Source organism: Lepidochelys olivacea, assembly GCF_965140295.1.
Source record: "Lepidochelys olivacea isolate rLepOli2 genome assembly, chromosome: 9".
NCBI classification, from domain to species: Eukaryota; Metazoa; Chordata; order Testudines; family Cheloniidae; genus Lepidochelys; species Lepidochelys olivacea.
This window is the reverse complement of record NC_140419.1, coordinates 13,802,509-13,829,779: the sequence shown is the minus strand read 5'-3', so window position 1 is coordinate 13,829,779 and position 27,271 is coordinate 13,802,509. Positions and strand designations below refer to the sequence as shown.

The 27,271-nt window shown below is 39.8% G+C and overlaps 1 protein-coding gene across 4 annotated transcripts in view; it reads left to right on the top strand.

Annotated features, from left to right (window-relative positions):
• NAALADL2 (N-acetylated alpha-linked acidic dipeptidase like 2) overlaps positions 1-27,271 on the top strand; it is a 901,057-nt gene that overhangs the window by 517,468 nt on the left and 356,318 nt on the right. For all 4 annotated transcript variants that reach the window (XM_084639864.1, XM_084639867.1, XM_084639865.1 and 1 more), the window contains one exon: positions 8,012-8,131. In XM_084639864.1, the coding sequence (XP_084495990.1) occupies positions 8,012-8,131 (120 nt within the window). The remainder of the gene's footprint in view (positions 1-8,011; positions 8,132-27,271) is intronic.

Sequence of the window (27,271 nt, the reverse complement as noted above, 5' to 3'; positions counted from 1 at the left end):
TGAGATTTGAAGGTGTTTGTGATAAAGATATCCATACAAGATTAGGAAAAGCAAACTACTTTTGGAATGATGAACAACATCTGGTGAAAGAGGTCTCCACGCCAAATTGAAGGTAAGATTATACTATCTGATTGTACAGAGCAGAGGCTTGGCCGCTGAAAGTGGCTAACAAAAAAAAATGTGGAGGGTGCCTATCACAGATAGCAGAGGAAAATATCACACATTTCATGGAACGACAGAATAACAAAATGGGAATAAGGGAGCTGACAAAGCAGGACACGATAGAAAATATCATCAAAGAAAGACGACTCAAGTAGTTGGGACATGTGCACCATATGGAAGATAGGAGACATGCTAAACAAGCACTGAATTTGGTATCCAAGAGAGGAAAGAGAAAATAAGGAAGTCCAAGGAAGAACTGGCAGAAGACAGTGACAGAGGATATTGAATGTGCTGGGCAGAAATACCACAACTAGAGAGCAACTGTAATCAGTACAGGAACTGGACTGCCCAGTGTGTCAGCAGCACAGGAGGAACTAAGGTCGAAATAACTCCATTATCTTCACTAGGGTGACGCCTCATTCATACCAGTGTAAGTAAGATCAGAATCAGGCCCAGGTTAGTATTAGTATTTACCCTTGGCAAATGTTCCCTTATAAATGAAACTGAAAACTTTGACTTTTGTCACTACGCTTTAAACTGGGGACTTTGATAAAGGGATCTCTCTTTGCAATGATCTGAAGTTTATCTGAAAGTGTATCAAGCCCTTCCAGATGACCCACGAATAGATGAAAGGATAGCTATGAAAGATACCAGATGTAATACCTTATTATTTGCAGACTGGACACAGCATGTGAGGTCATAGAGTTCCTATCGTGAATTGCTTATGAACTAAATAGACAATGCAAAACTCCCCAGAAGACTCAGGCGGTAGTCTGTCTTGGAACATTTATAAGCATGGTGAGTTTGGTGTGTGTGTGTGTGGGGGGGGGGGGGGGGAGTTAGTGTTTTTGTGCTTCATGGGGGGAGGAAATAAGTTTAGAAGAACAACTTTTTTATTATTGTTTTTTAAATCAGGCATGGGTCAATGAAAATATGGTTGGATTTATTTTCCAGCAGAAACAAGAAACAATAACCTATCTTTGGGGGAAAAAATCCTTCATCATCTATCCTCTCCTCCTTTTCTCTGACACTGTTTGCATCATGTGCCTGTTTTTGCTCCAACTTAAAGAGGGAGACAAGAATCATGCCCACAACATCAAAAGACTTTTCAGTTTCTTTTCAGGACAAGGTAAAAGGCAGGACAAAAAGTTGGAAGGTAGATTTAGAATAGTTAAATCTCCTCAATAACAGATCTAGTGGTGTTTTTTTCTCTATGGCCATAATTCTCCACTATGTCTGAACTGTTTTTGGGTAGTGGATGGTGGCAGCTGGAGAGGCCACAGGTAGTCAGTTCCAGCTCTCTCATCCTCCATCTTTGTTTATGAAAATCAATAAAAATAATTACGTTTTTCCCCCAAGGACAAAATTCTTCCCTCATAAAAACTCTACTGGAGTCAATGAGTATAGCAGAGTTACACCAAACACACTTATAACGCCCAATGTTCATCTGTGTACTACCAAATGTATATGGTTTTGTTACTAACTCTCCTGATTAGTAATTTCCTTAGTAGTAGTTGTCTTTTTGTCGTATGGTTTTACATAATGTATGTTTCTTTTCAGCACTTTGTAACTTCAGTACTAGATTGTAGTGCAATGTAGTCATTTGCCTCAGTGAGGTTTTATTACACAAACTTTTAGCAATATCTTTTAAGGGCACCCATTGACTACATATGACATGTTACTTCAGTACTCAGATTTGGTGATTCAGGTTAGTAGACAAGAGCATTTGGTTTATCCAAATCCCCCAAAAGGTGAAATGACATATCAAAGAAAACTGACAGCAAGAGAACCAGTTGGAAGTTATAGGGAAATGCAAGGGGCATGAATATTCCTAGAATCAAGATACTGACAGAAGCCCTAGATGATCCACTCACATAAGAAGGACTCTTAGTATCATGAACTTTCACAGTTCCTTCAAGTGGAAGAAAAGTAATTAAATTGCCTTTTATAATTAACCATTCCCATGCCTTACATATATTGTACCCAACAACTGTTCTAAGTTAGGTGGACTACACCCTTATGTCTGGAGGTTTTTCATGAGAATAGTTTATTAACTTGAGCTCTTGATCCTACCTTTAATTTACATTGTAAACTCCTTGCAGCAAAAAGTCATGTATTCCTTAGTATACAGTGAGCACGATCTTGGTACCTAGTAAATAAAGTTTTTGTAAGACTTTTCAATCAATTAGTTCTTGGCGAGATCACGTATTTACCTAGAAAAGCACAATATATAGTGTCTTAGATCAAGATACAGCATTCACCAGGAAGTTGGTTCATAACTTGTGAAGCAAGAACTATGTAAATAACAAGCTGTGCACACTTATAGTTCTTTTATACAGAGGGAAGTGAGAGGTGAGAATGTCTAATTAAGAATACTTTGGAGGAATGATACAAGAAGAGGCATCTTGAATAGAGGCATCTTAAATTAAAGATAGTTAAGACTTAGGCAGACTGTGAAGAGCTACGAAAGGATCTCTCAAAACTGGGTGACTGGGCGAGAAAATGGCAGATGAAATGTAATGTTGATAAATGCACATTGGAAAGCATAATCCCACTATACATATAAAATGATGGGGTCTAAATTAGCTGTTACCACTCAAGAAAGAGATCTTGGAGTCATTGTGGATAGTTCTCTGAAAACATCCACTCAATGTGCAGCGGCAGTCAAAAAAGTGAACAGAATGCTGGGAATATTTCAGAAAGGGATAGCAAATAGGACAGAAAATATCATGTTGCCTCTATATAAATCCATGGTATGCCCACATCTTGAATACTGTGTGCAGATGTAGTCGCCCTATCTCAAAAAAGATATATTAGAATTGGAAAAGGTTCAGAAAAGGGCAACAAAATTATTAGGGGTATGGAACGGCTTCAGTATGAGGAGAGATTAATAGATTGAGGTCTGTAAAATCATGACTGGTGTAGAGAAAGTAGATAAGGAAGTCAAGTATCAGTGGGTAGCAGTGTTAGTCTGTATCCACAAAAACAACAAGGAGTCCGGTGGCAATTAAAGACTAACAGATTTGTCTTTAGATCTGTTAGTCTTTAAGGTGCCACTGGACTCCTTGTTGTAGATAAGGAAGTGTTGTTTACTACTTCTCATAACCAAAGAACTAGGGGTCACCAAATGAAATTAATAAGCAGCAGGTTTAAAACAAATAAAAGGAAGTATTTCTTCACACAATGCACAGTCAACCTGTGGAACTTCTTGCTAGAGGATTTGTGAAGGCCAAGACCATAACAGGGTTCAAAAAAACCCAGATAAATTCATGGAGGATAGGTCCATCAATGGCTATTAGGCAGGATGGGCAGGAATGGTGTCCCTAGCCTCTGTTTGCCAGAAGCTGGGAATGAGCTACGGGATGGATCACTTGATGATTACCTGTTCTGTTCATTCCCCCTGGGGCACCTGGCACTGGCCATTGTCGGAAGACAGGATACTGGGCTAGATGGACCTTTGGTCTGACCCAGTAGGGCCATTCTTATGAATATAAATGAGCACCTCATTTTCACAAAGGCATGTTGTGGAAGCAAATGGATTGACAATTTACCCTATTATATCTTTGTATATGGATTTGTGCCTGGGGAAAATTAAATGTGTTTTTTCTCATCTGAGCGGTGAAAGCTGTGATATTCAGTTTGCTTGAGGATAAGTGGAAAAGGCACATTTCACAAAGGAACTATATCAGAGGCCTCCTCAGAATGAAGCATATATATTTTTATTATAACCTCTCAAACCATTATGGCTTTTGAGACTCCAAGTAATTATTGTATATAGTATGTATTTTCTAAGGGCACTTTGTGAAAGAAAAATTGGGAGCTATAGAATGATGTAAAATTTTGTGTAAACTTCTATACAGTACATTAGTGAATTCTTTGTTCTCAGTTGTCAGGGGTGGTTTATGCTCATGTTCCTTCTGAGAGATTTTTCAGTTGGGATTATCCGTGTAGGTAAAAACATGAAATATGTTCCACTCTCTTGAAAACCTCTTCAGCTATGCTTTTGTCATCTCTCTCAAATAACATGTTCACAACACCAATAATGTACTTTAAATTTTATCTGAACTATACCTCCCATTTGTGTTTTCTTAGTAAGCAGTTCTCATGCTCTCTAGATATTAGAAACAACACACTTTAAAAAAATCACCTGTGCAAAGTATAAGGTTTTTCTGCCCTTGCATTTCAAGCAGTTGATTTTTAAAGCTAATGTCTTTTTGTTGCTGAAGCATTTTATTACATTGCATGGCACGTCAAGATCATGGTTTTGGCAGCGCACACTATACATGGCATACTTCGGGCACGCGTCTACACTGGCAAAGTTACTGCGCCAGCAGTTACAGTGCCTCTCAGAGAGCACAGAAGGAAAACTGCTGTTGTGTGTTCACACTGCCAGCTGCCTGCGCAATAGCGTGTTCACACTTGCGGCACTTGCAGTGGTATTTGGAGTGGTGCACTCTGGGCAGCTATCCCACAGAACACCTCTTTCTGTTTTGCCGCTAAGACTTGTGGGAAGGTGGAGGGGGTCACGGGATATCCTGGGTCCAGTCCCAGTGCCCCATGATGCATTGCTTCACATCCCAGCAATCCCTGTGCTTCCATTCGCATTTGGGGACATCTTTCAACGGTTTGTGTACTGTGCGCCCTGCCCTGCCTCTTCGGGCTGCAGGAATGGATCCCAAACTGCTGACCAGTATGCTGTTTGCTCTGATCAAGAGGAGTTGATCTCGCCATGCAAAGTAGCTATGGCATGAGATTGCTTGTGGCATTCACAGAGGTGCTGACCACAGTGGAACACTGCTTTTGGGCTCGGGAAACAAGCACTGAGTCGTGGGATCACGTTGTGATGCACATCTGGGACGACGAGCAGTGGCCGCAGAACTTTTTCATGAGAAAAGCCACATTCCTGGGACTGTGTGATTAGCTCGCCCCAGCCCTGCAGCGCAAGGACACGAGAATGTTAGCTGCCCTGTCTCTGGAGAAGCACGTGGTGATTCCACTGTGGAAGCTGTCTACTCCAGACTGCTACCGATCAGTCGCTAAACAGTTCAGAGTGGGAAAGTTGACCACTGGAGTCGTGTTGATGAAAGTGTGCAGGGCCATTAATTGCAACCTGCTCCGAAAGACCGTGACTCTGGACAACGTGCGTGACATTGAGGATGGCTTTGCACAAATGGGCTTCCCTAACTGCGGAGTGGGGACGGAATGGGAGGGGCACGCATGTTCCAATTCTGGCACCAGATTGCCTAGCCACCGAGTACATTAATCTCAAGGAGTATTTCTCAATGGTTCTCCAGGTGCTTGTAGATCACCGTGGGCATTTCACGCACATTAACAGAGGCTGGTCCGGAAAGGTGCATGACACACACATCTTTCAGAACACTGGCCTGTTCAAGAAGCTGCAAGCAGGGACAGAAAATCACTGTAGGGGAAATTGAAATGCCCATTGTGATCCTGGGAGACCCCGCCTACCCCGTAATGCCGTGGCCTATGAAGCCATACATGGGGCAACTTGACAGCAGCAAGGAGTGGTTCAACAGCAGGCTGAGAAAGTGCAGAAAGACTGTTGAATTTGCATTTAGCCATTTAAAAGCCTGCTGGCGATGCCTGTATGGGAAGTTGGACATGGCTGATGACAATATTCCTATGCTTTTAGCTGCATGCTGTACGCTCCATAATATTTGCGAAGGAAAGGGTGAAAGCTTCACTCAGGGCTGGACCGTGGAGGCTTAGCGCCTGGAGGCTGAGTTTGAACAGCCAGAGACCAGAGCTATTAGAGGGGAACAGCACAGGGCCATAAGGATCAGGGATGCCTTGAGGCAGCAATTTGAAGCTGAAAGCCACTAATATTTGCTCCTATGCTTGGGATTGCAGTGCTTGTAATGCTAGGAGGTGACTGGCGCACATGATGCAGTAAGGGGGTTTAATATAATTGCATGTTGCTTTGCAGTGCTCCTTTTGCTTTCACTTAATAGCATAAAGATTGCTTTCAAATCAACACAATTCCTTTATTAAAAGACAACAACCAGAGGAGAGAGTCAGATGACAAAAATACATCAGCAGGGAGAAGGATGGGGGAAGGGAAGGTCTCCAGAGGAGGAGAGGTCCCGGGACAGCTACAGATTACTGTATGTCCAGGGATCATACCCAACCTCCTCCTTTGGAGTACAATGCAGTGGGTGCTGTGCTTCAGCAGGGCCAAACTGCAGGGGATGGGTGTTGAGTGCAGTGGGTAGTGGGAGTCCATACTGCTGGACTGTGAGGAGGGAGGAGTGGAATGCTGCGGGTAGAAAGTGGAGCCAGGTGGTTGATAAGAGTGTGTTGGTAGTGTGTTAAGTTAAGTTAAAGTTAAGGTTTTGCAATTGCCCAAAATGTGCTTACTAAGAGGTAAGTCATTTTTGTACTGTACAGTTCCTCTATGGATTATTTGAATCTTACTTTGATAAATTCTTTTGATTTTATTCAGTTTCCCTGAGGGGCATTTGGTGGTTGTTATTAATTATTATTATTACATTGAAAGAATGTTCTTGTACTGCATTGATTTATAGCTGTTCGTATGATTGATTTCTTGGTAATATATTTCTGTATAGCGGTCACAGTGTATATTCTAATCACTAGTCCTGACAACAACAATATTTGGACAATATTCCAAAATGACAACATAAGGCTGACATTCCTCCATGCTTCGTCTCTGCCCAAAGGTGAATTTTTGTGGAAACACTGAGCACAATCTTCTTGAATTATGAGGGGAGGGAGAAAAGAAATCCTCCAGTATAAAAAGAATTTGTGAGTTATTTTCCCACCTCTCCTAGTGCTTGGGTTTAATAATATTTTGACTTAGATAGCCCTCTGCAAACACTGTTTAGTAAGGCCTCACAGTGTCCTTATGAAATAGCTCAATAAGGAAGTATAGACTCCACATGGGCTGGGTTACACATACATGGGAAGTCCCCCACAGTTTTTAAAGCCCATTTTTAGTGACAGATTTTCAGAGGTGGTCTTTCAAATACTGTAGAGATAATCTCATCATAAATGCCTGGATGATGGATAGATAATTAGAAACAGGGTTTTTAATGCTATAGATAGATAGCTCAAGAGCCATATGAACCATATCTCACAAGACAAATGTGGCAGGCTGGGGGGAATTAGGGTATTGTCCTGAGTGACTAATATAATCATTTTTGCTTAACTGAAGTATTATATGAATCTGTGATTTCACTTCAAAAATGAATTAGCAGATTTCCCAGTTCTGGTTGCATCGGCATAATTCTGTTGATTTTAGATCCTACAACTTCAGTGAGTGTAGAGCATGGAATGTTATATTTACATTAATGAATTTAGATTAAAAGAATTGTTGCCAAATCACGATCATAGGTGAAAATTGTTGGGCTCCTTAAATCACAGCCAATGATTGTGGTGGAAAATTGTGCTGAAAGAAGTGTATTTAACAGTCATGTTTAATTCTCAAGCCCTTTGGAGTTTTAAACATGATTGGGAAATACAGATAAGTTAATTATAGAACTTTGATTGAGCACTTTGTTGCTCTTACTGGTAATTTTGTTTTAGTGGCACTAAATTCTTGTTTACACAGTGTGACTGTTCTCACTAAGGGGGTGTAAATTCTAATGCACACTAGCATGTTGCACGCTAAAAGGTCCCTAATGCAGGACGACATTACTCTGCACTAGGGAACTTTCAGTGCACACTAGCAGGGTCCACACAGGCCAGTCAGTTTGCAACATGCTAATGTCCAGTAGAATTTACTTCCTTCTTGTACTGACTAAAGCACCATGGACAAGCATTAATGGTAAATGGCAAACAATAGAGCCTTAATTACCTTTTCTCTTTACAGGCAGAAGTCATTGATGTGCAGTATGGGACTGTAGAAGATTTAGTCCTGATTCAAGTCATGACAAATGTGACCAATAAAATCGCACTTCTGAAGCTAGGACAATCACCTTTACTCTATAAGGTTAGTTACATGTCTGGTGTACTTTATCTAAGTAATTTCTTTTGTTGTTCATTTCCAGATACTAAAATGGGGCCTTGTGTTGCCATCTCTCAGCAGGCCAGTATTTGTTGGCATTTAATAGACTCCTTAACTCTTTCCTGCAAGTGTCTGCAGTGTTTGCTTAGTTCCAGTTTTGATATGTCATCTGTTTTATTGAATTGTATAATACAGTATCAGAGGCTGCCTGTTGATAGTGTCATATTTTCCCTTGTTGGTGTAAATCTTACAGCGAGGGAAGGAATCTGTAGGCGAGAGAGGGAACGAGTCCAAGAAAAGAAGCGTCTGAGAGCAGGGGTAGCTGGAGCCTCGTCTGTCTAAAATTTGCATGTCGTCTTAAACTGAAATCTCTGACTCAGGCATCATATCTAGTACTTGGACTGCTGGAGACTTAAACATGCCCTGAGGTGAAGCTGAGTGCAGTCTGTGCCTGCTTAACGTCAGGCTTTTGAAGATCTTCCCAAGCCGACTGGGCTGCCTTCAAAATCCAGTGCTTCTTAACTTGCTATGACTGTGCTCTACAGACACTGAAATTGTGAGGTGATCCTCAATAAAAATACAGCACAGGAGGAATAAACAGATGGGGCCTATCAGGCAGGCTGCAAATAAGACAGTTCTTGGTCTTGACCATGGTTTGCTTTAACCTGGTTTAACTGTATATACTATACATACCCAAGCTGGCTCAGTGTCAATGCTGCCATTGGCTTCTTAGCTTTGCTCCCCATTCTTACTACCTCTGAGGGAGGGAAGAACTGCAGAGAGGAAAACATCATTCACTTTTATGAAGTTTTCTGCCATAAAATGTGTGAGGGCATGCTGCCTAAAGCATCTGTACTTTAGCTCGCCGCTTCCACTGCAGGCCAGCCACATCCTCTGATACAGCGGACAACTAGAAAGACATTTTAAAGAGACATACAAAGGCCGACTGCCAGCTCAAAATGAGCATATTGTGTAGTTTCTGTTCCCTTCCTTCCTTGCTCTGTGTGTGTGTGTGTGTGTGTGTGTGTGTTTGCTCCCTTCCATCTCTGATATTTGTGGAGAGCACAGAGATTAAACACGTTTGTCCATTTTCATCTGAGACTTGACAGAACCAAATATTATATAAAAATTGAGTTATATTTTTTGATGTAAAAACCCCTATTTTTTATTGTGAATATTTTATAAATAAGAATTACATTAGTTTGGTATTTCGAAAGAGTCTGCTGGCTCAGTAAATAATTAAACAAGACACTTCATGCCCAATTCACAGAAGCAATTATAAAAGACCAGTATCTCCAGATTTTATAATTAAAGAATCCGGAGCTGCTCCGCTGGCCACAGAAATCACAGAGAAGACCAGGACACTGGTTCATAAAATAGCTGCTTAATATTTTTTTAATAGAAACAGTCTTTGTCTCAATGAAAATGCCATTTTCAACTGAATAATTTCGGTTATTTATTTAAATTATTTCGAGCCAATCTCATTACATACATGAAAGGTCAGTAATCATTGTCAGAATTTGACATGTGCAGCAGCCTCGCGCATAGATCTTATGCTGCATTTCTTTTTAAATGCCAGTAACAATGAAATCACAATCAGGGTTTGTTTAGTACAGTCTTGAATAAGAGGGAAAGTCTGCAGTACAAAAAGGGCAATACCGTTATGTACATCACCCACAAAGAGGATTTGTTAAGGTTCTGATCCTGCTAACACATATATGTTCTGGACTTTAAGCTTGTCAGGAAGTCCTACAGAAGTCTAAAATACCACCTTTTCCTTCCGCCAGGGAACTAAAGCCAATATGTGGGAAGATTTGCCCTCTTTTATTATTTCTTCTTTCAGATCCCAAGCCCTCATTTTTAGGACACAGATTGAGACGAGTCTTGCTCGGCTTTGAAGTAATTGTATTCTTTGTTAAAGTAGTGGAAAAATATATGAAAGATTAATCTTTGGTATGGAATATTTCTAAATGAAAAGACATATTGGACAACCCACTCTTATTGTGCTACTGGGGTGAAATCCTGGCCCCTTAAAATCCCTGGCAAAATTCCCATTCATGGATCAATGGGATTCCCATTTTTTTAAACTGTTCTCCATTCTGTTTGTGTTTTTGTACTTACTGAGTCTTCCATTTCTGTTTTCCAGACCCAACCCTCCTTCTTGCCTGTTTTTCCTTCTCTTTCTTCCATGTACTTTGTTTTACAGCATGTTAACACAGAAAGTCGATTCCAAGCAGAGCTGTAATTATAATTTCTTATTTCATGTTTTTTATCCTAAATTTTGTATTTAGCTCACATTTTCCCTATTTAATTAACTTTGATCTCTCATGATTATATTAAAATGATTGTATTTATATTACAGTATATAATACTGTAATTGGGACCAAAGGTCCCAATCAAGAGTGGCGTGTTTCCGTGGCAGGTATATGCAGAGAGACATCATCCTTGTCCTGTAGTTTACAGTTGTGCCCTTATTTTTCTAGTTCCCTCCCTCCCTTTACTTTGGCAATCTTTTTGTCTCTGTATCTCTTTATTGCAATCTCCTCTATCTTTTCTCTGTCCTTCATATTTCCCCTCCCCCCATATTTTTTTTACCTCCCCTCTCTTTCTCTCCTTACTGAGTCCACTGGAGAAAGTCCAAAAGACAACAATACATTTTTACTACTAGCAAAGCTAAGCCTGAGTTCACAAGAAGCACATTTCCTTGGTTTTATAGATCATATTCGGCAAAAAGAAACTTGTGTAAGTGGAAAACAGTTGTTCATCCAAATATGCACCAGGTGACAATTTATATAGAACTTGTAAAATATGGATATAGATCTGGATTTTTGAAGCCTTCAGAGTTCTGGGTCTTTGGATATGCAGTTTTCGTTCCTCCCATGGCATTGATTTGTGCAGTTCTGGCCAACCACAAAATTCACATCCAAATCCAGATTGATAATCCCACAAAAAATCCAAGTGTTACTCCTCTTCAGAGTTTGTGTGGTCCATTATAGAGATTTAGCAGGCTGCAAAATTTGCATCTGGGATCAAATTCTAAACCCTTTTGGGGGTGTTTGGATAGAGTGTTCTGGCTTAATCCCATTTTTAGTATTTTATATGGGTCTATTGAAGACAGTTTATGGGATGGGGAGCCTGGGGCAGAGCGAGAAAGGAAAGAACTAGGAAACTAACCTAGGGCCAGTAACTGGGGGTGCTCCTCTCCTGCCCTGGAGTTCCTCACAAGCAGCCATGGACATCTTTTGATTGTCAACACCTCTGTGAGTTTTTATTTCTGTTACCACCACCAAGCGACCATCACATTCTACCCACAATGTCTTTCAATCCTCAGCCCTTCCTCCAGGGAGAGGAAGCAGAAGGAATCTCACCAGCCAGAGACCTAGCTTCCCCTAGGCTCTACTAGCCCCTCTCTTCTGCACTTCCTTCCTGTGCTTTTTAACTACCTTCTCAGCTGATGGGATAATTAGCTCCTTAGTTCATTTGACCATTAGGTAATTAAGTCTTTGATCCCTCAATCAGGGTTTCTCTGGGGTGAAACTTAGTGCCTAAGTGACCAGAGTGCTGGGTCAGCTGCTTGCTTTCAGCACTCTGTCACAAGGTCTAAATTTTGTGTTAGACAAGAAGAATTTGTAACTGGGAAATGTTGCTATATATGTAATAAGAATTGTCTCACAGGTTTTTGTATGTCTGATAACTCACTGGAGTTGACAAGATTTGTGTGCTATGTTAACCACTGACTGATTCCAAACATTCTAGATACATTGCAGTAGAATGAACCTACCCAAGTGTGCTCTAACCTTCCATTGATTTCAGTGGGATTTACAGTGAGTGCCAGCAGAACAGCAGGTATAGTAAAGGAACAGTAGTTAATTGTTGTTAGCGGTTACAATACAACAGTCATACAATAGCCTCGATTTGCTAGCACCAAAGATTAATAAGTAATAAAAATGACTAATTACCTCCTCAGAAAATTCAGGTGATTTTATTTCTTGTCTCTTGTAAAAAAATGTAATTTTTGAATGTAATTATTTTTTCCATTTCTTTCCTGTGTGTCTGATTTATTTTGGAAACATTGCTGAATAAAGAGGAAGTTCCCTAATAGGGGTACAAGAGAAATTGGTTTTCCTGAGTCACAAGGAAATATGTTGAGGTTTAGATTGCCCCCTATGCACAGAAAACATGTAAGGGTTAAGACATGCAATGAATTTTCAGTGGTGAAGTTTCCTCCAAATAGTTGTATTGGGGATGGGATCTGCTTCCCCCTTCCCGCAGCACAAGATACATGTGGATGTTAAGACACCTGTTGGAGACCAAGATCATCCCTGAGGTGTCTCCATACTTTCCCCAACCCCACACCTCATGGCAACATGGCTCCTGAAGTGCTCATGTTTTCATGGCCTTTTCACTTGAGGCTTACTCTGAGGGTGGGTTCTTAAATCAGGACAGAAAACATACATACAACATTACCGATTGGTCAGTATTATTCTACACAGGTAATCCCCATTTTTCGGGGGAATTGATGCCATGCAGTTGTTGTCCTTTCCTGGAGCCTTGAACAAGTGATTTTTGCATGGAGGAGTTTCCTTGGTCTCTGGGTCTTAATGTGTGGGAGCAGGCTGCTTAAGGCATTCTGCACCATTTTGCTGCCTTCCTTCCATTCCACGCAGTGTATTGTAGGGTGAAATCCTGGTCCCACTAAAGTAGGGATTTCACTGTTGGTCTTTGGGGCCAACTTCTATTCCTACTGAAGTCAGTGCTTTAAAGTGATTTCAATAGGAGCAGGGTTGAGCCTATTGTGGGTAACAAATGTAATTGCTACAGCAATAATAAATTGGAATGTATCACTTACTTTGATTGGACAAAGCAGTAAACTAAGTTTTCGTGCACACAAAAATTCCTCTATAATTTGCATTTTCAGTAACTATAAAAGAATGTGTATTTCAGAAAAGAATTGAGGCATTTTATTACTTATCACTAGATCTGAGTGAATAATTCACGGAGCACAACTTATCCAACAAATTTAGCCTGGCCTTTCTATTCGTGGTATATCTCTGTAAATAGATTGCAATTTCCTTGAATTTATTTGCTACTCTAACATATTCTGCACGTTCTTTAAAATTATGTTTAAGCTTCTCTGAGTTGATCACGGGCAATTTGCTTTAAGCCACTGATTTTCCAAATTAGAAATTTGAGCTGTGATGATTAGTGGTGATTGGTCAGAAAAGTAACATGCTATTTTTTCCTGATTAGATAAGGATGTGAACACTTTTGATACATATTTTCACCCAAGGATACTTATACTAGAAAAGATCCATCTCCTAATCTTCACCGAGAAAGAACACAAGAATCAATGCAGATTTAGGGTAATATTCATGGGGAATACTTTGAAGTAAAAGTCACTAGCCAGTATCTTTTCATGAGTATCTCCCAAATCCCCATGACTTTAAATCTTAAAAATGCAACCATAAAAAATCTACATTTTAGGCAAAAGATTGTAAAAAAATAAAGGCAGAGAAACATAATTCCTAATCATGATAATCCTGGCTTTGTAATTGAAAATAGCCATTAAGTGCAGTGGCTGAGATTTATCAGTACAGCATGCAGTTAAGCCTAGAATAGATACAGGTAGTGGTTTAGATTAGAGGAGAGAGAGTTTGCATTTTGTGAAGGTTATAGGAATGTCTGCACTGACAATTGAGCCTTTTATTTATGACATTCTACCACAGGTTATTATGCAGGCATTATAAGAACCTCCCCACACAGCCTCACAAATGATCTCAACGTGACCTAGAAAGAGCACCCTGTCAGTGAGAAAGAGGCATATTTTTCACTTCTAAATCAATCTTGAGTTTCCCCAGAGTAGATACTGATTATGTTGCCTTTTATTGCAGTATTCAGTTACGGGATGTTTTTATAATATAAACTGTCCATTGGGGAATTGACCCAACAAACTAATTTCAGACTGGATTCCTACCAGGATCCCAAAGGAGAAAAGATAAAATTTAATCCACTTGACCTTCTCCTACTCCTGTTCATCATATAGTGAGCTATGTGGGTTGCCAGGTGAGTCCAAATCTGCTGATTCGGATGATGCTAGAATTCCAGTTTTAAGGAATCTTTATGACAGATCAGAGATTTATTAGCCCAGTGCGTCTGACTACTGTAGGTCTTTCTCTCCTTTAATAACCATGTTTATCATTTTAATTGTCAAATTAACTTCCAGCAATTTAGTTGATCACATAAAGGTGTGATGCATTGGACCTGCTGCTTTTGACATCAGATAAATTTTGATGTTTACAAACACTTTATTGGCTCTTATTGTGTTTTGCAATATAAGGTACTTCATTGAGACAGTGCACAAGAACCTTAAAAAATGAAATACATGGAAGATATCTAAAAGAAATGAAGAAAATTACATACCCTACCTTAATGGATAAATGTGCTAAGAACCTACTTGTAGCAGTGATCACATTCAGAACAGTGTATCTTTCTTTCTGTTTGTCATACCATACTTAAGAAATTGTATGAGTACCATATTTTCACATTAGTATAAACTTTGCTGCAGAGGAAGAAGTCTTTGAAGTACATCCTTTGCCTTGGCCAAGGAAAATGGCATTGCAAGGGTGACAGTGTAAGGCATCAAAGTCTGTGGATTCTGCTGCAGAAACTACTACCATAATAAATAGGAGACCGATAAGATAAAAACACCAAAATGTTGAGTACAGGGTGGAGTATTTAGATGCACTTTGTTCCTTTTCTGTGGCATGTGCATACATGGCAGATTAGATTAATTGGGACTCATTGAAAGCTCAGAAATTTTGATATGTAAAATGCTTTTGAACCCGTAGTACCCATACATCTATAGTACCTGTGAAAACCTACTCCTTTTCACACACAATGATTAATTCTTTTGTATGTGCAAATCTGTGTATTTTATTTTATTTTTCTATATTAGTTGCATTTGTATATGCAAGTTTTCTGGAATGTTTGCCCTTTGTCTCTTTAGCTAAGTATAAATCAGATCTCAAGATGACTTGTTTGCATATTACTGCTCATAATCTCATTTTAAAATGTTTTATTGATTGTTTTTGTTTTTTGCAAATGGCTTTATCTGGCATCATCATGCAAAGGGCTGTTTATGTTGTATGTGTGAGTAGCAGCAGTGAGTAAATTGGGTGTCCCTGCTCGGGGCCTGAGCTCTATTTTCTTTGAAGATGAAGTTCTTTTAGAGACCTCCTTGGACATAAATTTCCCCCTCTTTTCCTTTCACTGGGTCTCATAAGACTCACACTTGGAGGTGGGTGGGGGAAGAGAAGAGGATCTTGCAAAGTGAAGATAACATGGAGGCATGCAAGATACTAATTTCAAAGTGAATTATTAGAATTAACCAGGCTGCTTTCTATAATATAATGGCACAAAGACTTCAAAGACTGGAGTAGGTTGTGAAAATCAAATATATGCAATTTATCTATTTGTTCATGTGTGTATTTTTCTATACATATAGTAGTTTTGCCAACTCACACAATTTTATCACAAGTCTTACATCCATAGGTATTTTTCTTTCAAGTCCCAGCTCCTGGAGACATGTGATGTGTGAGAATCTCAGATTTAATTAAAAAAAGGTTTCTAGCCCCTATAATTGCAGAGAAAGAATTGGAAACATGAATCCTAGAGGCTCAAAAACAGATGGCAAATAAACAGAACCTGACATCTATTATTTTTTAAAATCCCATCGTTTTCTAAGTCAATGTTATGACGTTTTGGAGTCCAGATGCATGGTATTTAAATGCTGAGGGTTAGCAATACTGTATTTGATATTTATAACTTCTGGTTTATTAATATTATAGATTTTCCCCAGCTTTCTCTGAGCCTAGCCATTGTCCACTGATTTCTCTAGTTGTCGCTGCAGAAGTGGGTCCTAGGAAAGGATTTGAAGGTGTGGGGTTGGCAGCAGACTTGTGGGTCATTCTAAAGACAATGGTCAATACATTAAGGGTGGCCTGGAGGAAAGCGTGAAGATGTTCATGGGATATGCAAACAAGTGCCCTGTTGAGGCTGGGGATATTGATGGAATGGAGGCAGAAGTGGGCAATGTGACAGCAACATAATAAGAGATGGGTGAAGACCTCTGAGGGACCTTGGAGTTTAGGACAAGAAACTTGAACTGGATACGCTGGTAGAAAGTGGAGTCAGTGAGTGAAAGATTCAAAGGAGAGGGTGATGTCATTTTTTTAGTTGGAACTTGATTAATCCACTCCTGTTCAGTTTGGATCTAGTGGTCCCCCTGCCGCATCCAAATAAAGAATACCCACGTGTGCAGTGTTTGGTGGTGGTGGTGGTGGCGGCAGGGGAAAGAAGAGTGGCTTAACACTATTTCCCCCACTATTAACCTGGGCTGGTCTAAAATGTAACAGCTGGTAACAAACCCCAGTCCATCCAAAATCAAATGAGCAAAAAACTGCTGTATACCTTAGGGGTCAGAAGTAAGGGGGTTGACTGACATCTAAGAGTCTTAGTGAGGGCCAGCATCTGGTCCAAAACCTTGCTTAAATAATTCAGAGAACTGGCTGCCAAGTTTGTGTGTCGAGTGAAATTTTTCACAGGTATTTTAAATCCTCAAAGTTTCCTTATTCTGTGTTGTAAGTAGGACATTTACATTCTTTGCTTATAGTGGAATTGTGTTTTATCACAGGATTAATGCAAATTAAATACAAAGCAAGGTCAATCTTCTTTGTGGAATATAGACCTATAAAATGTCGGATGTTCGAGTTATAGGACTGCGGTATTGTATTGTGTGCTGTTCATCTATCCAATCATAAAAATCTGTTTGATAAATACCATTGGGCCATACTCTGCACAGTTTTACTCACACAAACAATCCATGCTATGGGAATAGTCCCAGTGAGGCATATAGGACCATGCATGTGAGTAAAAACTATTTGCATGAGCAAGTAGGTTAAGGCTTAATAGTGTTAATATTAAATAAGCAAGTATGACATGAACTTTAAAACTTGAAATCAAATTCAATGGAGCTTTATTTTAGAGTAATATTTAACTGAGATTACCTCTCAGTAGAGATTTAGGGCTCAGTCCTGCAAGGATCTCAGCATTCTGGACCCAGTCTAGTAGAGCACTGAAACATACATAACTTTAAGCATGTGAGCCGTCTCAGTTGACTTCAATGGATCTGCTTATTTGCCTAATATTAAACACATGCTTAAGTGTGTTGCTGGTTTAGGGCCAGAATGTTCAGCACCTTGAAAGTTCCAAAGCTCCTTTAGCAAAAGGAAAAAACTCTCTTGAAGTTCATTTAATACTGTAATTATTGAAATACTGATGTTATAAACTGTGGAGATATGAAACACATGCATAGTGTCTCATACAAAATGATGAGCTGCTTGCAGTGTTCTACAGCTGAGTTCCTATTGACTAGAGCAGTGGTTCTCAACCAGAGGTACATAGAGATGTTCTAGGGGTCCATCAACTCATCTAGATATTTGCCTAGTTTTACGACGGGCTACATAAAAAGCAATAGTCAACTCAGTACAAACAAAAATTTCATACAGACAATGACTTGTTTATACTGTTCTATATACTGTACACCGAACTGTAAGTACAATATTTATGTTCCAATTGATTTTTTTATAATTATATGGTAAAAATGAGAAAGTAAGCAACTTTTCAGTAATAGTGTGCTCTGACACTTTCGTATATTTATGTCTGATTTTAAGTAAGATGAAACTTGGAGGTACACAAGACAAATCAGACTCCTGAAAGGGGTACAGTAGTCTGGAAAGGTTGAGAGCCACTGGACTAGAGGAAGCATTGTCTGATACCTGTTTTGCCTTGATCAGATTTCTTTATTTATTTAGATTTGTGTAAACATTAAGGAAAGCACTTATCCAAAGCTCTATGCACCTTTGACATATATTCCAAATATAAAAATAGATACAGCAGCCTCCCCAAAAATCTCAGGAAACAATATTTTTAAAACCCCACTCCAGCTGCATACCCCAGTGCACAAATTCCAGCCCTCCTTCTCCCAGTGCCTGTGGAACACATGGGCTTTGCATCTTGACCTAAAGATCAAAAGGTGTGGACTAATTAGAATCTGCCAAAGAGAGGAGTGATTTCCAAGTCTAATGCAAATATCCTGCCAGCAACTGTGACAAGCCACAGCCCCATGTAGGGTGCAGTGAGGTAGTACTTGTAGTCTAATATGATAAAGTCCTGGATCATACCGACAAAGTCCAATTAGAAAAAATGGTCACAGACATATATCCTGGTCATTACTGTTATATATTGTCTAACTGGGGACCCAACTTACTTGTGAACAAATTGCATAATAAATGGTGGACACACACCCTCACCAAAAGGGCAACTATGCTTCTCACCATGTCTGCTGATGTTGGTTTCAGTCTCTTGGGGTGTTGCCATTTTAACACTTCAGACATTTTATTTTTAAATGGAACTCCTTCAATTTGACTAAAAACACATGGATATCTGTTTCTTGATTTAGTTTTTTCATCCCTTTTTGGGGGGGGAGGGGGCAGTTGTATATTATGCCCATGCCTCTTGTCATTAACGTACTTTAATCTCCTAGCTCAACCCCTCTGGGCTTTTTATGCCGAGGGATACTACATGGTATTTTATTGCTTTGTGAATTTTAGAGAGGGCAGGATGATCTGGAGTGATAATGTCAGTGGGAAAGGCATGATAAAATATGACTGAATTTTACAAGTCTCTGAATATAATTCTTGTACATATTAGCAAATTTATGTATTATAAATAAAGTTGAACAATACAAGCTGCCTATAGACATAGAAAATATACGGTTGTGTAAATTAATCATTGAATAAATAAGCAATATTGCTGTGTTTTAGCAGTATTAAAGAGTATACATTTATGGAAGGAAATACCAGTGGTAGCAGCTTTTATTTTTCTTAACAAAATAAGCAGTTCAAAAAGTTTTCCATTTGAGTATATGTCAGTGTGAATCCCATTGTAGGTGCACCTGTGCTACAAGCCTTGGAGATCAGATTTTTTTTTTATTCATAAAGTGTCCATCGGGGCTGTGAATGCATCCTATGCGTCCTTGTGCTCCTGTGTGAGGAGATAACGGGTGGAACAGCCATGACCCTCCCTCAGGTTCCTCTTACTGTCGGTGGCAGCGGGATAGGATCTGGCAAGTATTCAACCTGCTGTTTTTCCCTTGAGCCTCAAATTCATTCTAAGCTGTTTTTATTTGGAAAAAGTCCTTCTTCCCTTTCCTTATTTTGTTAATTCTTTTAGTTTGGACATTCTCCCCACCCCAAATAAAAAGACGAGACAGAGCGAGACCCCCACTGCATATCCCCAGTACAGTGGGGTGAGGTGCTCACGTCAACAGCGTTGGCAGATTCTAAACCTTCATATTTTAAGTCTGGTCTGAACTGCAACAGATTCATCCCCTTTGTTGATGGGGATAGCCGAAACCTTTTCTGTTTGGGGAAGAGTCGCATCCTCTGTGGTGTGAAAACCCTTCTTATGGGAGTCTCACACGTCAAGGGTCATGAGGTTCAAGCTACATCTACTCGAGTAATCAATGAGCATCACTGTAGAACCAGAGGAGATACCTCCTTCCAAGGAACCTAAGGGGTCACCCTCAGAGACTGCTCCTCTCAGCAGACACCACACTGCATGGTCCCGCAGCAAGGAAAAGGCAGGGAAGAAAACCACGTCAAAATCATCACAGATTATTGGGGTGGCTGGGGTTGTCAGTGCAGCCACTCAGGCAACTACCTCAGCAATGGAACTGAGAGAGCTGGCATAAACCCTCTGCACGAGCTTGGACGCCAGTTCCCTAGGCACCGACAAAGTCCTCACTAGAGCTGTCTCTTGGTACCCCAGCACATTGGTGAAGGCAGAAGAAAAGGGCTGTCTTAGCAGACTTCCTGACAAGCAGTCACTGACCAAATATAAATGGTCTTTGCACACTCCATCACAGAACCGATATTGCCTCAGTTCAGATCCCCACGAAGGACAATGCAAAATGTGAGAACTTTAGCTGCAGATGAGGCCTCAGTTCAGGGTTATTACCAGATGTCTTCTTCCTGCGGTGGGGCAGAGACTTGCTGTACACCATCTCCTCAGTCCCTGGGTGATTTCAAACATCACGTGAGACAAAGCCACGATCATTCTGGTGGCTCCATCCTGGCCAGTCCTGGCTGACATATCTGATACTCAGCCATGACATGTCTAAGCCATTGCCACACACCACCTTTGCACTGGCCTGCAGTGAAGACTGGTTCAGCAGGAGAGGTAAGCTTCACCCTATGAAAGAGCTTAGCAATGCATGTGTTCCCAGGGAGTTTGGCGAGGAATTCTGCTTTCTTGATCTTCCCCAGGGGTCATGTGGCTCCAAAGAAGATCAGTGCCTAAATGACACAATTGAGCTCTTTGTTGTGAGAAGTGAGCCACGGCGCAAAGGCATATTTATGGATCTGAACTTTTCTAAAGATAATGGGAAGTGTTTGGATCTAAGATTCCCAGCTGGGCCTCTCTTCTCATCATAACCCTGACGATTCTTCTTCTTCTAACACAGACTAATCATCCTATTTTATAGACCTAAGCAAATTTTATTTTGCATCAAGGGCTTCATGGGCAGACCCTGAATGATTACACGAAACCAATAAGGAATAAAGCAGGCTTTGATTTATCCCTGTTGCAGACTTGATTGGTATGTGTGCCTGTTACATGGGAGCCAATTCACTTTTAGTAAAAAAAATCTCTCTAGTGCTTTCGTGGTTGGTTGTTTTTGTCACTTGAAACCAAAGAGGTGGTTCAGTCCTATAGATTTTCTCCCATTTAAGAATAAGTTCTCTTTGTCTTTTTCACCTTGCCCCAACTGCTCACCTTTCTTCATGAGGCTTGTAAACTGAAGTGTGCATTGAACAGATGGTTGGAGATCAGTTCGCAAATATCCATCCCAATGGCTGCCTTGTCAATATCCTTTAAGGATGAGGCTCCCCTGTTCTCAGCCCACAAGGTGTGGGCAATAATACCTTCAGGAGGAATCATTTTCTAAGACTTGTACATACACACGTACATGTACATATACACACACATTATGCATATACACATATGTATAAATATGTGTTTGTATACACAACACACGCACTCACTGGTTCTTTATATATATATAAAATCCTGTGGCCTTATTGAGGTCTGCCTGGTAGACTTGGGAAAATTTGTTGTCTTGCATTAATTACCCTCCCATTACTCAACTCTGCACTGCCTGTCACTTTCCATTAGTGAGGACAGCCAGCCACTTGTCAGAGAAAAGGGAATGTTTTTGTCATTTTTGTTTCTCTGATGAATGTATGACTGGCAGAGTGATCCCCATCGATGTGAGTGCATATTATGTCTGTTGCTGATTAAACTTCTTCAACAGCTATTTTAATCATATTCTTCATCAGTTACTGCCAAACTGGGTCATAGTTTGTCTGCCCTAATATTTTTTTTCATTATTCCTACTGTTGGTAGGAATTATGTTCTCCATACATAAATCATTATGGGGTTGATTCTCCATTACACTAGTTTTATGTCAGTGTAAATCGATTGAATTCAGTGAAGTTACACTGGTGTAATGAGGTGGAGAATCAAGGCTATGATGTTTTATGTAATTGTTAATGGTTCCATTATATTTAAAATACTTATTTTTCTGTTACTAAACTTTGAAAGGGTAATCTGGCCAGGTATCTTCAGTCTGGCTTTCTTTTCACATTACATACTGCCTGCAAGCACTGGTAAGTGCTAAGATCTCTCATCAATCACAGCTGACAACCGTGCTGTCACCAGAGAAAAGGAATTAGCGGGTGAGAAGAAAAATTTCTATTTATTCTTTACACTTCCTGCTATAATCACAAAGATGTTGCACAAGATCATGCCAGACTGAGCTCCTACTATTGTCTGTTCTATGTAGGTTCTTACCCTGTGCTCATCACCATGGTATCTGAATGCTTCCTTCATTTCGGTGTCAGGTTTTTCATTCATTATATGTGTGACACTGCACCCGATATTCTTCATAGTGATATAATTATATCAAAATTATAATATATTTTATGTAAGATAAGGCATGTGAGGTGAGGTGTCAGTGGAAAGGTTATGGTATGACTATCCCATTTGTATGCCGGAATCATTTTTGTAGCCGAAGTTATGTATATTGACTGTGTATCTATTTCACATGTAGCTATTCCTGGGCAACACCCGCTAGGCAAAAATGTTCTCTGTCTAGATTGCTGGCTGGGAAGGGCCCATTTAGGTTAATGAGCCATTAGGAGGAAACAGTAGGCCTTAGAGGAAGTTTATCTACCACCTGGGAGATGTGCCAGTGGGAGATGGCTGCTATGACTCTACGGGGACATGTGACCAGGTCACCTGATGCTGGACTACATCTTGGGATGTCAGTATTTTTCTGCTGACTGACGTGGGAACCAAGCTGTGAAACAAAGGGTTCCCGCCATATGCAAAAGCAATATAAGGCAGGAGAGTGACGGCATCTTGGTTCTTCGCTGACTCCCCACCCAGGAAGACTCCTGGAAACACCTGCGGAACAAAGGTTGAACCGGGGGAAGTGCTGGACGCAGGGTAAAGGGATTTTTAGCTTGTGAATGGAACACCCGGGGATTCCAAGCTGTAAGCAAGTGCAGCTTGCCCCTTAAGAATCTGCAGCCTGCTTGTATCATCACTTGTGTGAGAATCTGCTATTCATAATCAATCTATTTAGTATATTAAGCTGAGTTTGTGTTTTTTGTTTATTTGCTAGGTAAATCTGCTTTGATTTATTCGTTATCCCTTATAATCACTTAAAATCTATATTTTGTAGTTAATAAACTTATTTTTGCTCGATCTAAACTGCTGTGTAGAAATCATAACTTGGGGCAAAAGGCTGTTGCATATTCCTTTCCAAATTGAAGGAGGGAGCGAATTTTATGAGCTTACCTTGTACTGTTCCCTGTGCAGTGCAGGACAGTATAATTTTGGGTTTACACTCCAGGAGGAGCTGGAAGATGCCTTAGCTGGAGTCTTCCCATGCAGGGGCATACCAGAAAGCCTGCCTGCATGAAACGCAGTGGAGTATGTCCCTAACTGTGTGTGTGTTGGTGAAAGTGCAGGCTAGAGAGGGTTTTGCAGCTTGTCACAACAGTACAGTGTAAAAGGGAGCTCAGGCTGGTGGGTCGTGGGGCTCAGAGGTGCCCCAGTTCCAGATGGCACCCCGGAGGGAACCCATCACAGTATGGTGTTGCATTTTGATGGGTTTTTGGGACTACTGAAAGCTTTTACTAAAACTTTTGTCTTTTAAAATAAAACTCTGGTGTAGCTGTAATTAATGTGTTGCCAGCTTTTCCCTATCATCTTCTAACTATAGTATTGCATGTTTATGTTTCCAAGATGTCAGTTCAATGGACTCTTAGAAACTTAAAGTGGTGCTAAATCTTTTTCACTGAACCTATTTTGGCAGAACTGCATTTGCTTCTAGCACATCTAGGTTCTGAAAGATATTTCCTTTCAACTCCCCCAAAGAATTGCTGGTAAAAGAAGGAAACTGACCTAGTGAATCACAAGAATGAGTTTAGTACTTTTGCTGCCCACTACCTGTTTTGGGGGTCATTGTTACTAACAGGGCTTTCTTAATATCCTCAGTATATCCTTGCTCTGATACTGAACCCCACCTTTCATAATCACTGCATAGACCATCTTCATGGCAATACATCTGGCAGGTTTTTTCTCATTTTCCACTCCTTTCTTGCAGACAAGGTATGGGCATAACTGTGGATTAATGCTTCTGGGCCTAATAGCACACTGGTGTTATTGTGTGGAGGATGTTTTCTCACCGAGTGAATGAGTGACTCTGTAGTGCTCTGTGATTGTCAGACTAATACAACTGCCATCTCTGGTCTCATCAAGCACATTAGCTCCAGACCTTCTCCAAATAGCTCTTTCTACTATTTCATTTTAGTGAAAGAGGATATTTAGAAGGTCAGATAGGGTCCCAAAGCCCTGATTTATCGGTGTGCTGAATGGAAACAATGAAAAAACAAGGACTTTGGGAATTAAAACTAGTAATTGTTGACTTATTCATCTCTTTCATCTTCTGTGTACAGTACCTGCAATTATGCTTCACTCAAATTACTCAGAAGCTACAGCTGTTCTTTGTCATATAAGTCACTAACACAAAACGTTCAATATGAACGTAGACTGTATCACACATTGAGTGAAAAGGCACCCTTGAGAACTCCCAGTATAATGTTTTGGTCATGAAAACAGTGCAGGCTTAACATAGTTTGAATTTCTGGATTTCCAGGGGAACTTGGGAGAGGAGGATTAATGTTGATAGTTTATAAAGAACTTACACAACTAAGGTTTTTTAATAACATCTTTAATATTTATGGCTTTCAAAAGGATTTTATCCACCGGGGCACACTGTTTATGTTAATTTCTTTTATCATTGCTGACTTGTGACTGTTTTTCTAATAAGTAAGATAAATAAGTTCATTTTCCTGTATTGATTTACTTAAAGGCATGCTAACCAAGTAGTGAAACATTCCTTGGCTCTTCTCTGTAAATGAAAGTAAAATATTAATCAACCAATTAATATTATGCAGTTTCCCCAGATGATGTATAGATGTGCCTGAAGTTTTATACATTATATTCAGCATTGTTATGTATTGCATTTAGAACCATAAAATTAAACCAAATATAAATATCTAAATATAAATATCTAAATACACAATTGGTATCTCCAATATATGGACTGTGTTGTTCCCTTCAAAGCGTTATTCTAAAAGCACCAAACCTTACTGCCATGCCACCAAACCTTACTGCCACATAGAACACAGTCAGCAGGAAGAGCAGTGAATGAGTTTGTTTTGCTTTTATAAGAAACAAAAGCTTTTCATACAAGATTACTAGACAGTAGTAGTGAGGATAGTGAAATAAGAGAAAGGAAAGTTTGTTTCTCAGTACAGCTGAAGACAGTTGCATTTAAAAACAGCTGTCAGAGATCTTAAGCTCCAATTACCAATGCAGTAAATTTGCCTTAAGTTATTATAAGACTAAGTTTCAGAGTAGCAGCTGTGTTAGTCTGTATTCGCAAAAAGAAAAGGAGGACTTGTGGCACCTTAGAGACTAACCAATTTATTTGAGCATAAGCTTTCGTGAGCTACAGCTCAGTAGCACTTCTTGAATACATTTAACATCATGTTTGTTTTTTTAAATTACCTGTTAGGACACTGCATTAAATTATCATCAGGAACATGAGCTAAAACGTAACAACAATTTTGACTTGTAAATATCAGACAGAGAATTATGGTAGTTTGTTAAATCAGTGGTAACTATGCCCACATCCAGATTTAGCTAAATATCCACTCTGTGAGTTTTCAGTTAAATGTATCCCAAGCATATGAATAAAAAACACTAGTAAGCAAATAAACGTATTAGCTCTGCTTCCATGTCCATTTAATCATTGACTTCTCCTCTCTGAGGTCCAGGAAGAGTGTCAATTATGCAGAGGGTGTTTTGGGTTGTAGGCACCAATGCTCTGGGATCTGGGCTGAAATCGCAATTTATTTCAAATAGGTCACCAATTAGCCATCAGCTGGAAAGAGCTTTCAGTCAGTATCAGTCGGGAATGGATTTCATCCATTGCCTCTCACAGTTCATTTGAAAGCCTCAATAACCCATTACCAACAGTGTGTCACCTATCCCCCTGTTTGATTAGCCCATTGTATATGATTAGGCTAAAAATGGAAAACACTGCCTAGGTTTTCCTCAAACTGTCTACTTCTTAAGAGTTAAGGGAGAAAAAAAATCCAAATTGAAAACACAAATGCAAAATAATGTGTTTGGATGACAGATAGAATATCAAAGGGGCAAATTCGTATTCATAGATTCAAAGGGCAAAAGGGTCCATTGTCAACATCTAGTCTGATATCCTGTGTAACATAGGCCATAGAACTTCCACAAAATAATTCCCACAACATATCTTGATTTAAAAATTGTTGGTGATGGAGAATCCACTGCAACCCTTAGTAAATTGTTCCAAAAATTAATTACCCTCTCCATTAAAAATATATGCCTTTTTTCCAATCTGAATGTGTCTAGAATATAAGAACAAAAGAATGGCCCTACTGGGTCAGACCAAAGGTCCATCTAGCCCAGTATCCTGTCTTCCGACAGTGGCCAGTACCAAGTGTCCCAGACTGAATGAACAGAACAAGTAATCATCAAGTGATCCATCCCCTGTCGCTCATTCCCAGCTTTTGGCAAACAGAGGCTAGGGACATCATTCCTGCCCATCCTGCCTAATAACCATTGATGGACCTATCCTCCATGAAATTATCTAGTTCTTTTTTGAACCCTGTTATGGTCTTGGCCTGCACAACATCCTCTGGCAAGGAGTTCCATAGGTTGACTGTGTGATGTGTGAAAAAATACGTCCTTTTATTTGTTTTAACCCTGTTGCCTATTAATTTCATTTAGTGACCCCTAGTTGTTGTGTTTTATGAGAAGTAGTAAACAACACTGCCTTATCTACTTTCTCTACACCAGTTATGATTTTATAGACCTCAATCATATCTCCCCTTAGCTGTCTCTTTTCCAAGCTGAAAAGTCCCAGTCTTATTAATCTCTCCTCATACAGAAGCCGTTCCATACCCCTAATAATTTTTGCTGCCCTTGTTGTCTAGCTTCAACTTCCAGCCATTACATCATGTTATACCTTTCTCTGAAAGATTGAAGAGCCCATTATCAAATATTTGTTCCCTATGTAGGTACTTATAGACTTGTAATCAAGTCACTCCTTAACCTTCCCTTTTAAGCTAAATAGATTGAACTTCCTTGTGTCTATCATTATGAGACATATTTTCTAATTCTTTAATCACTCTAGTTGCTCTCCTCTCCAGTTTATCAACCTCCTTCATGAATTGTGGGCACCAGAACTGGACACAGTATTCAGTAGTAGTCACAGTAGTGTCAAATCCAGAGTTTAAAATAACCACTTTACTCCTATTTGAGATTCCCCTGTTTAGGCATCCAAGGATATCATTAGCCCATTTAACCCTAGCATCATACTGGGAACTTAAG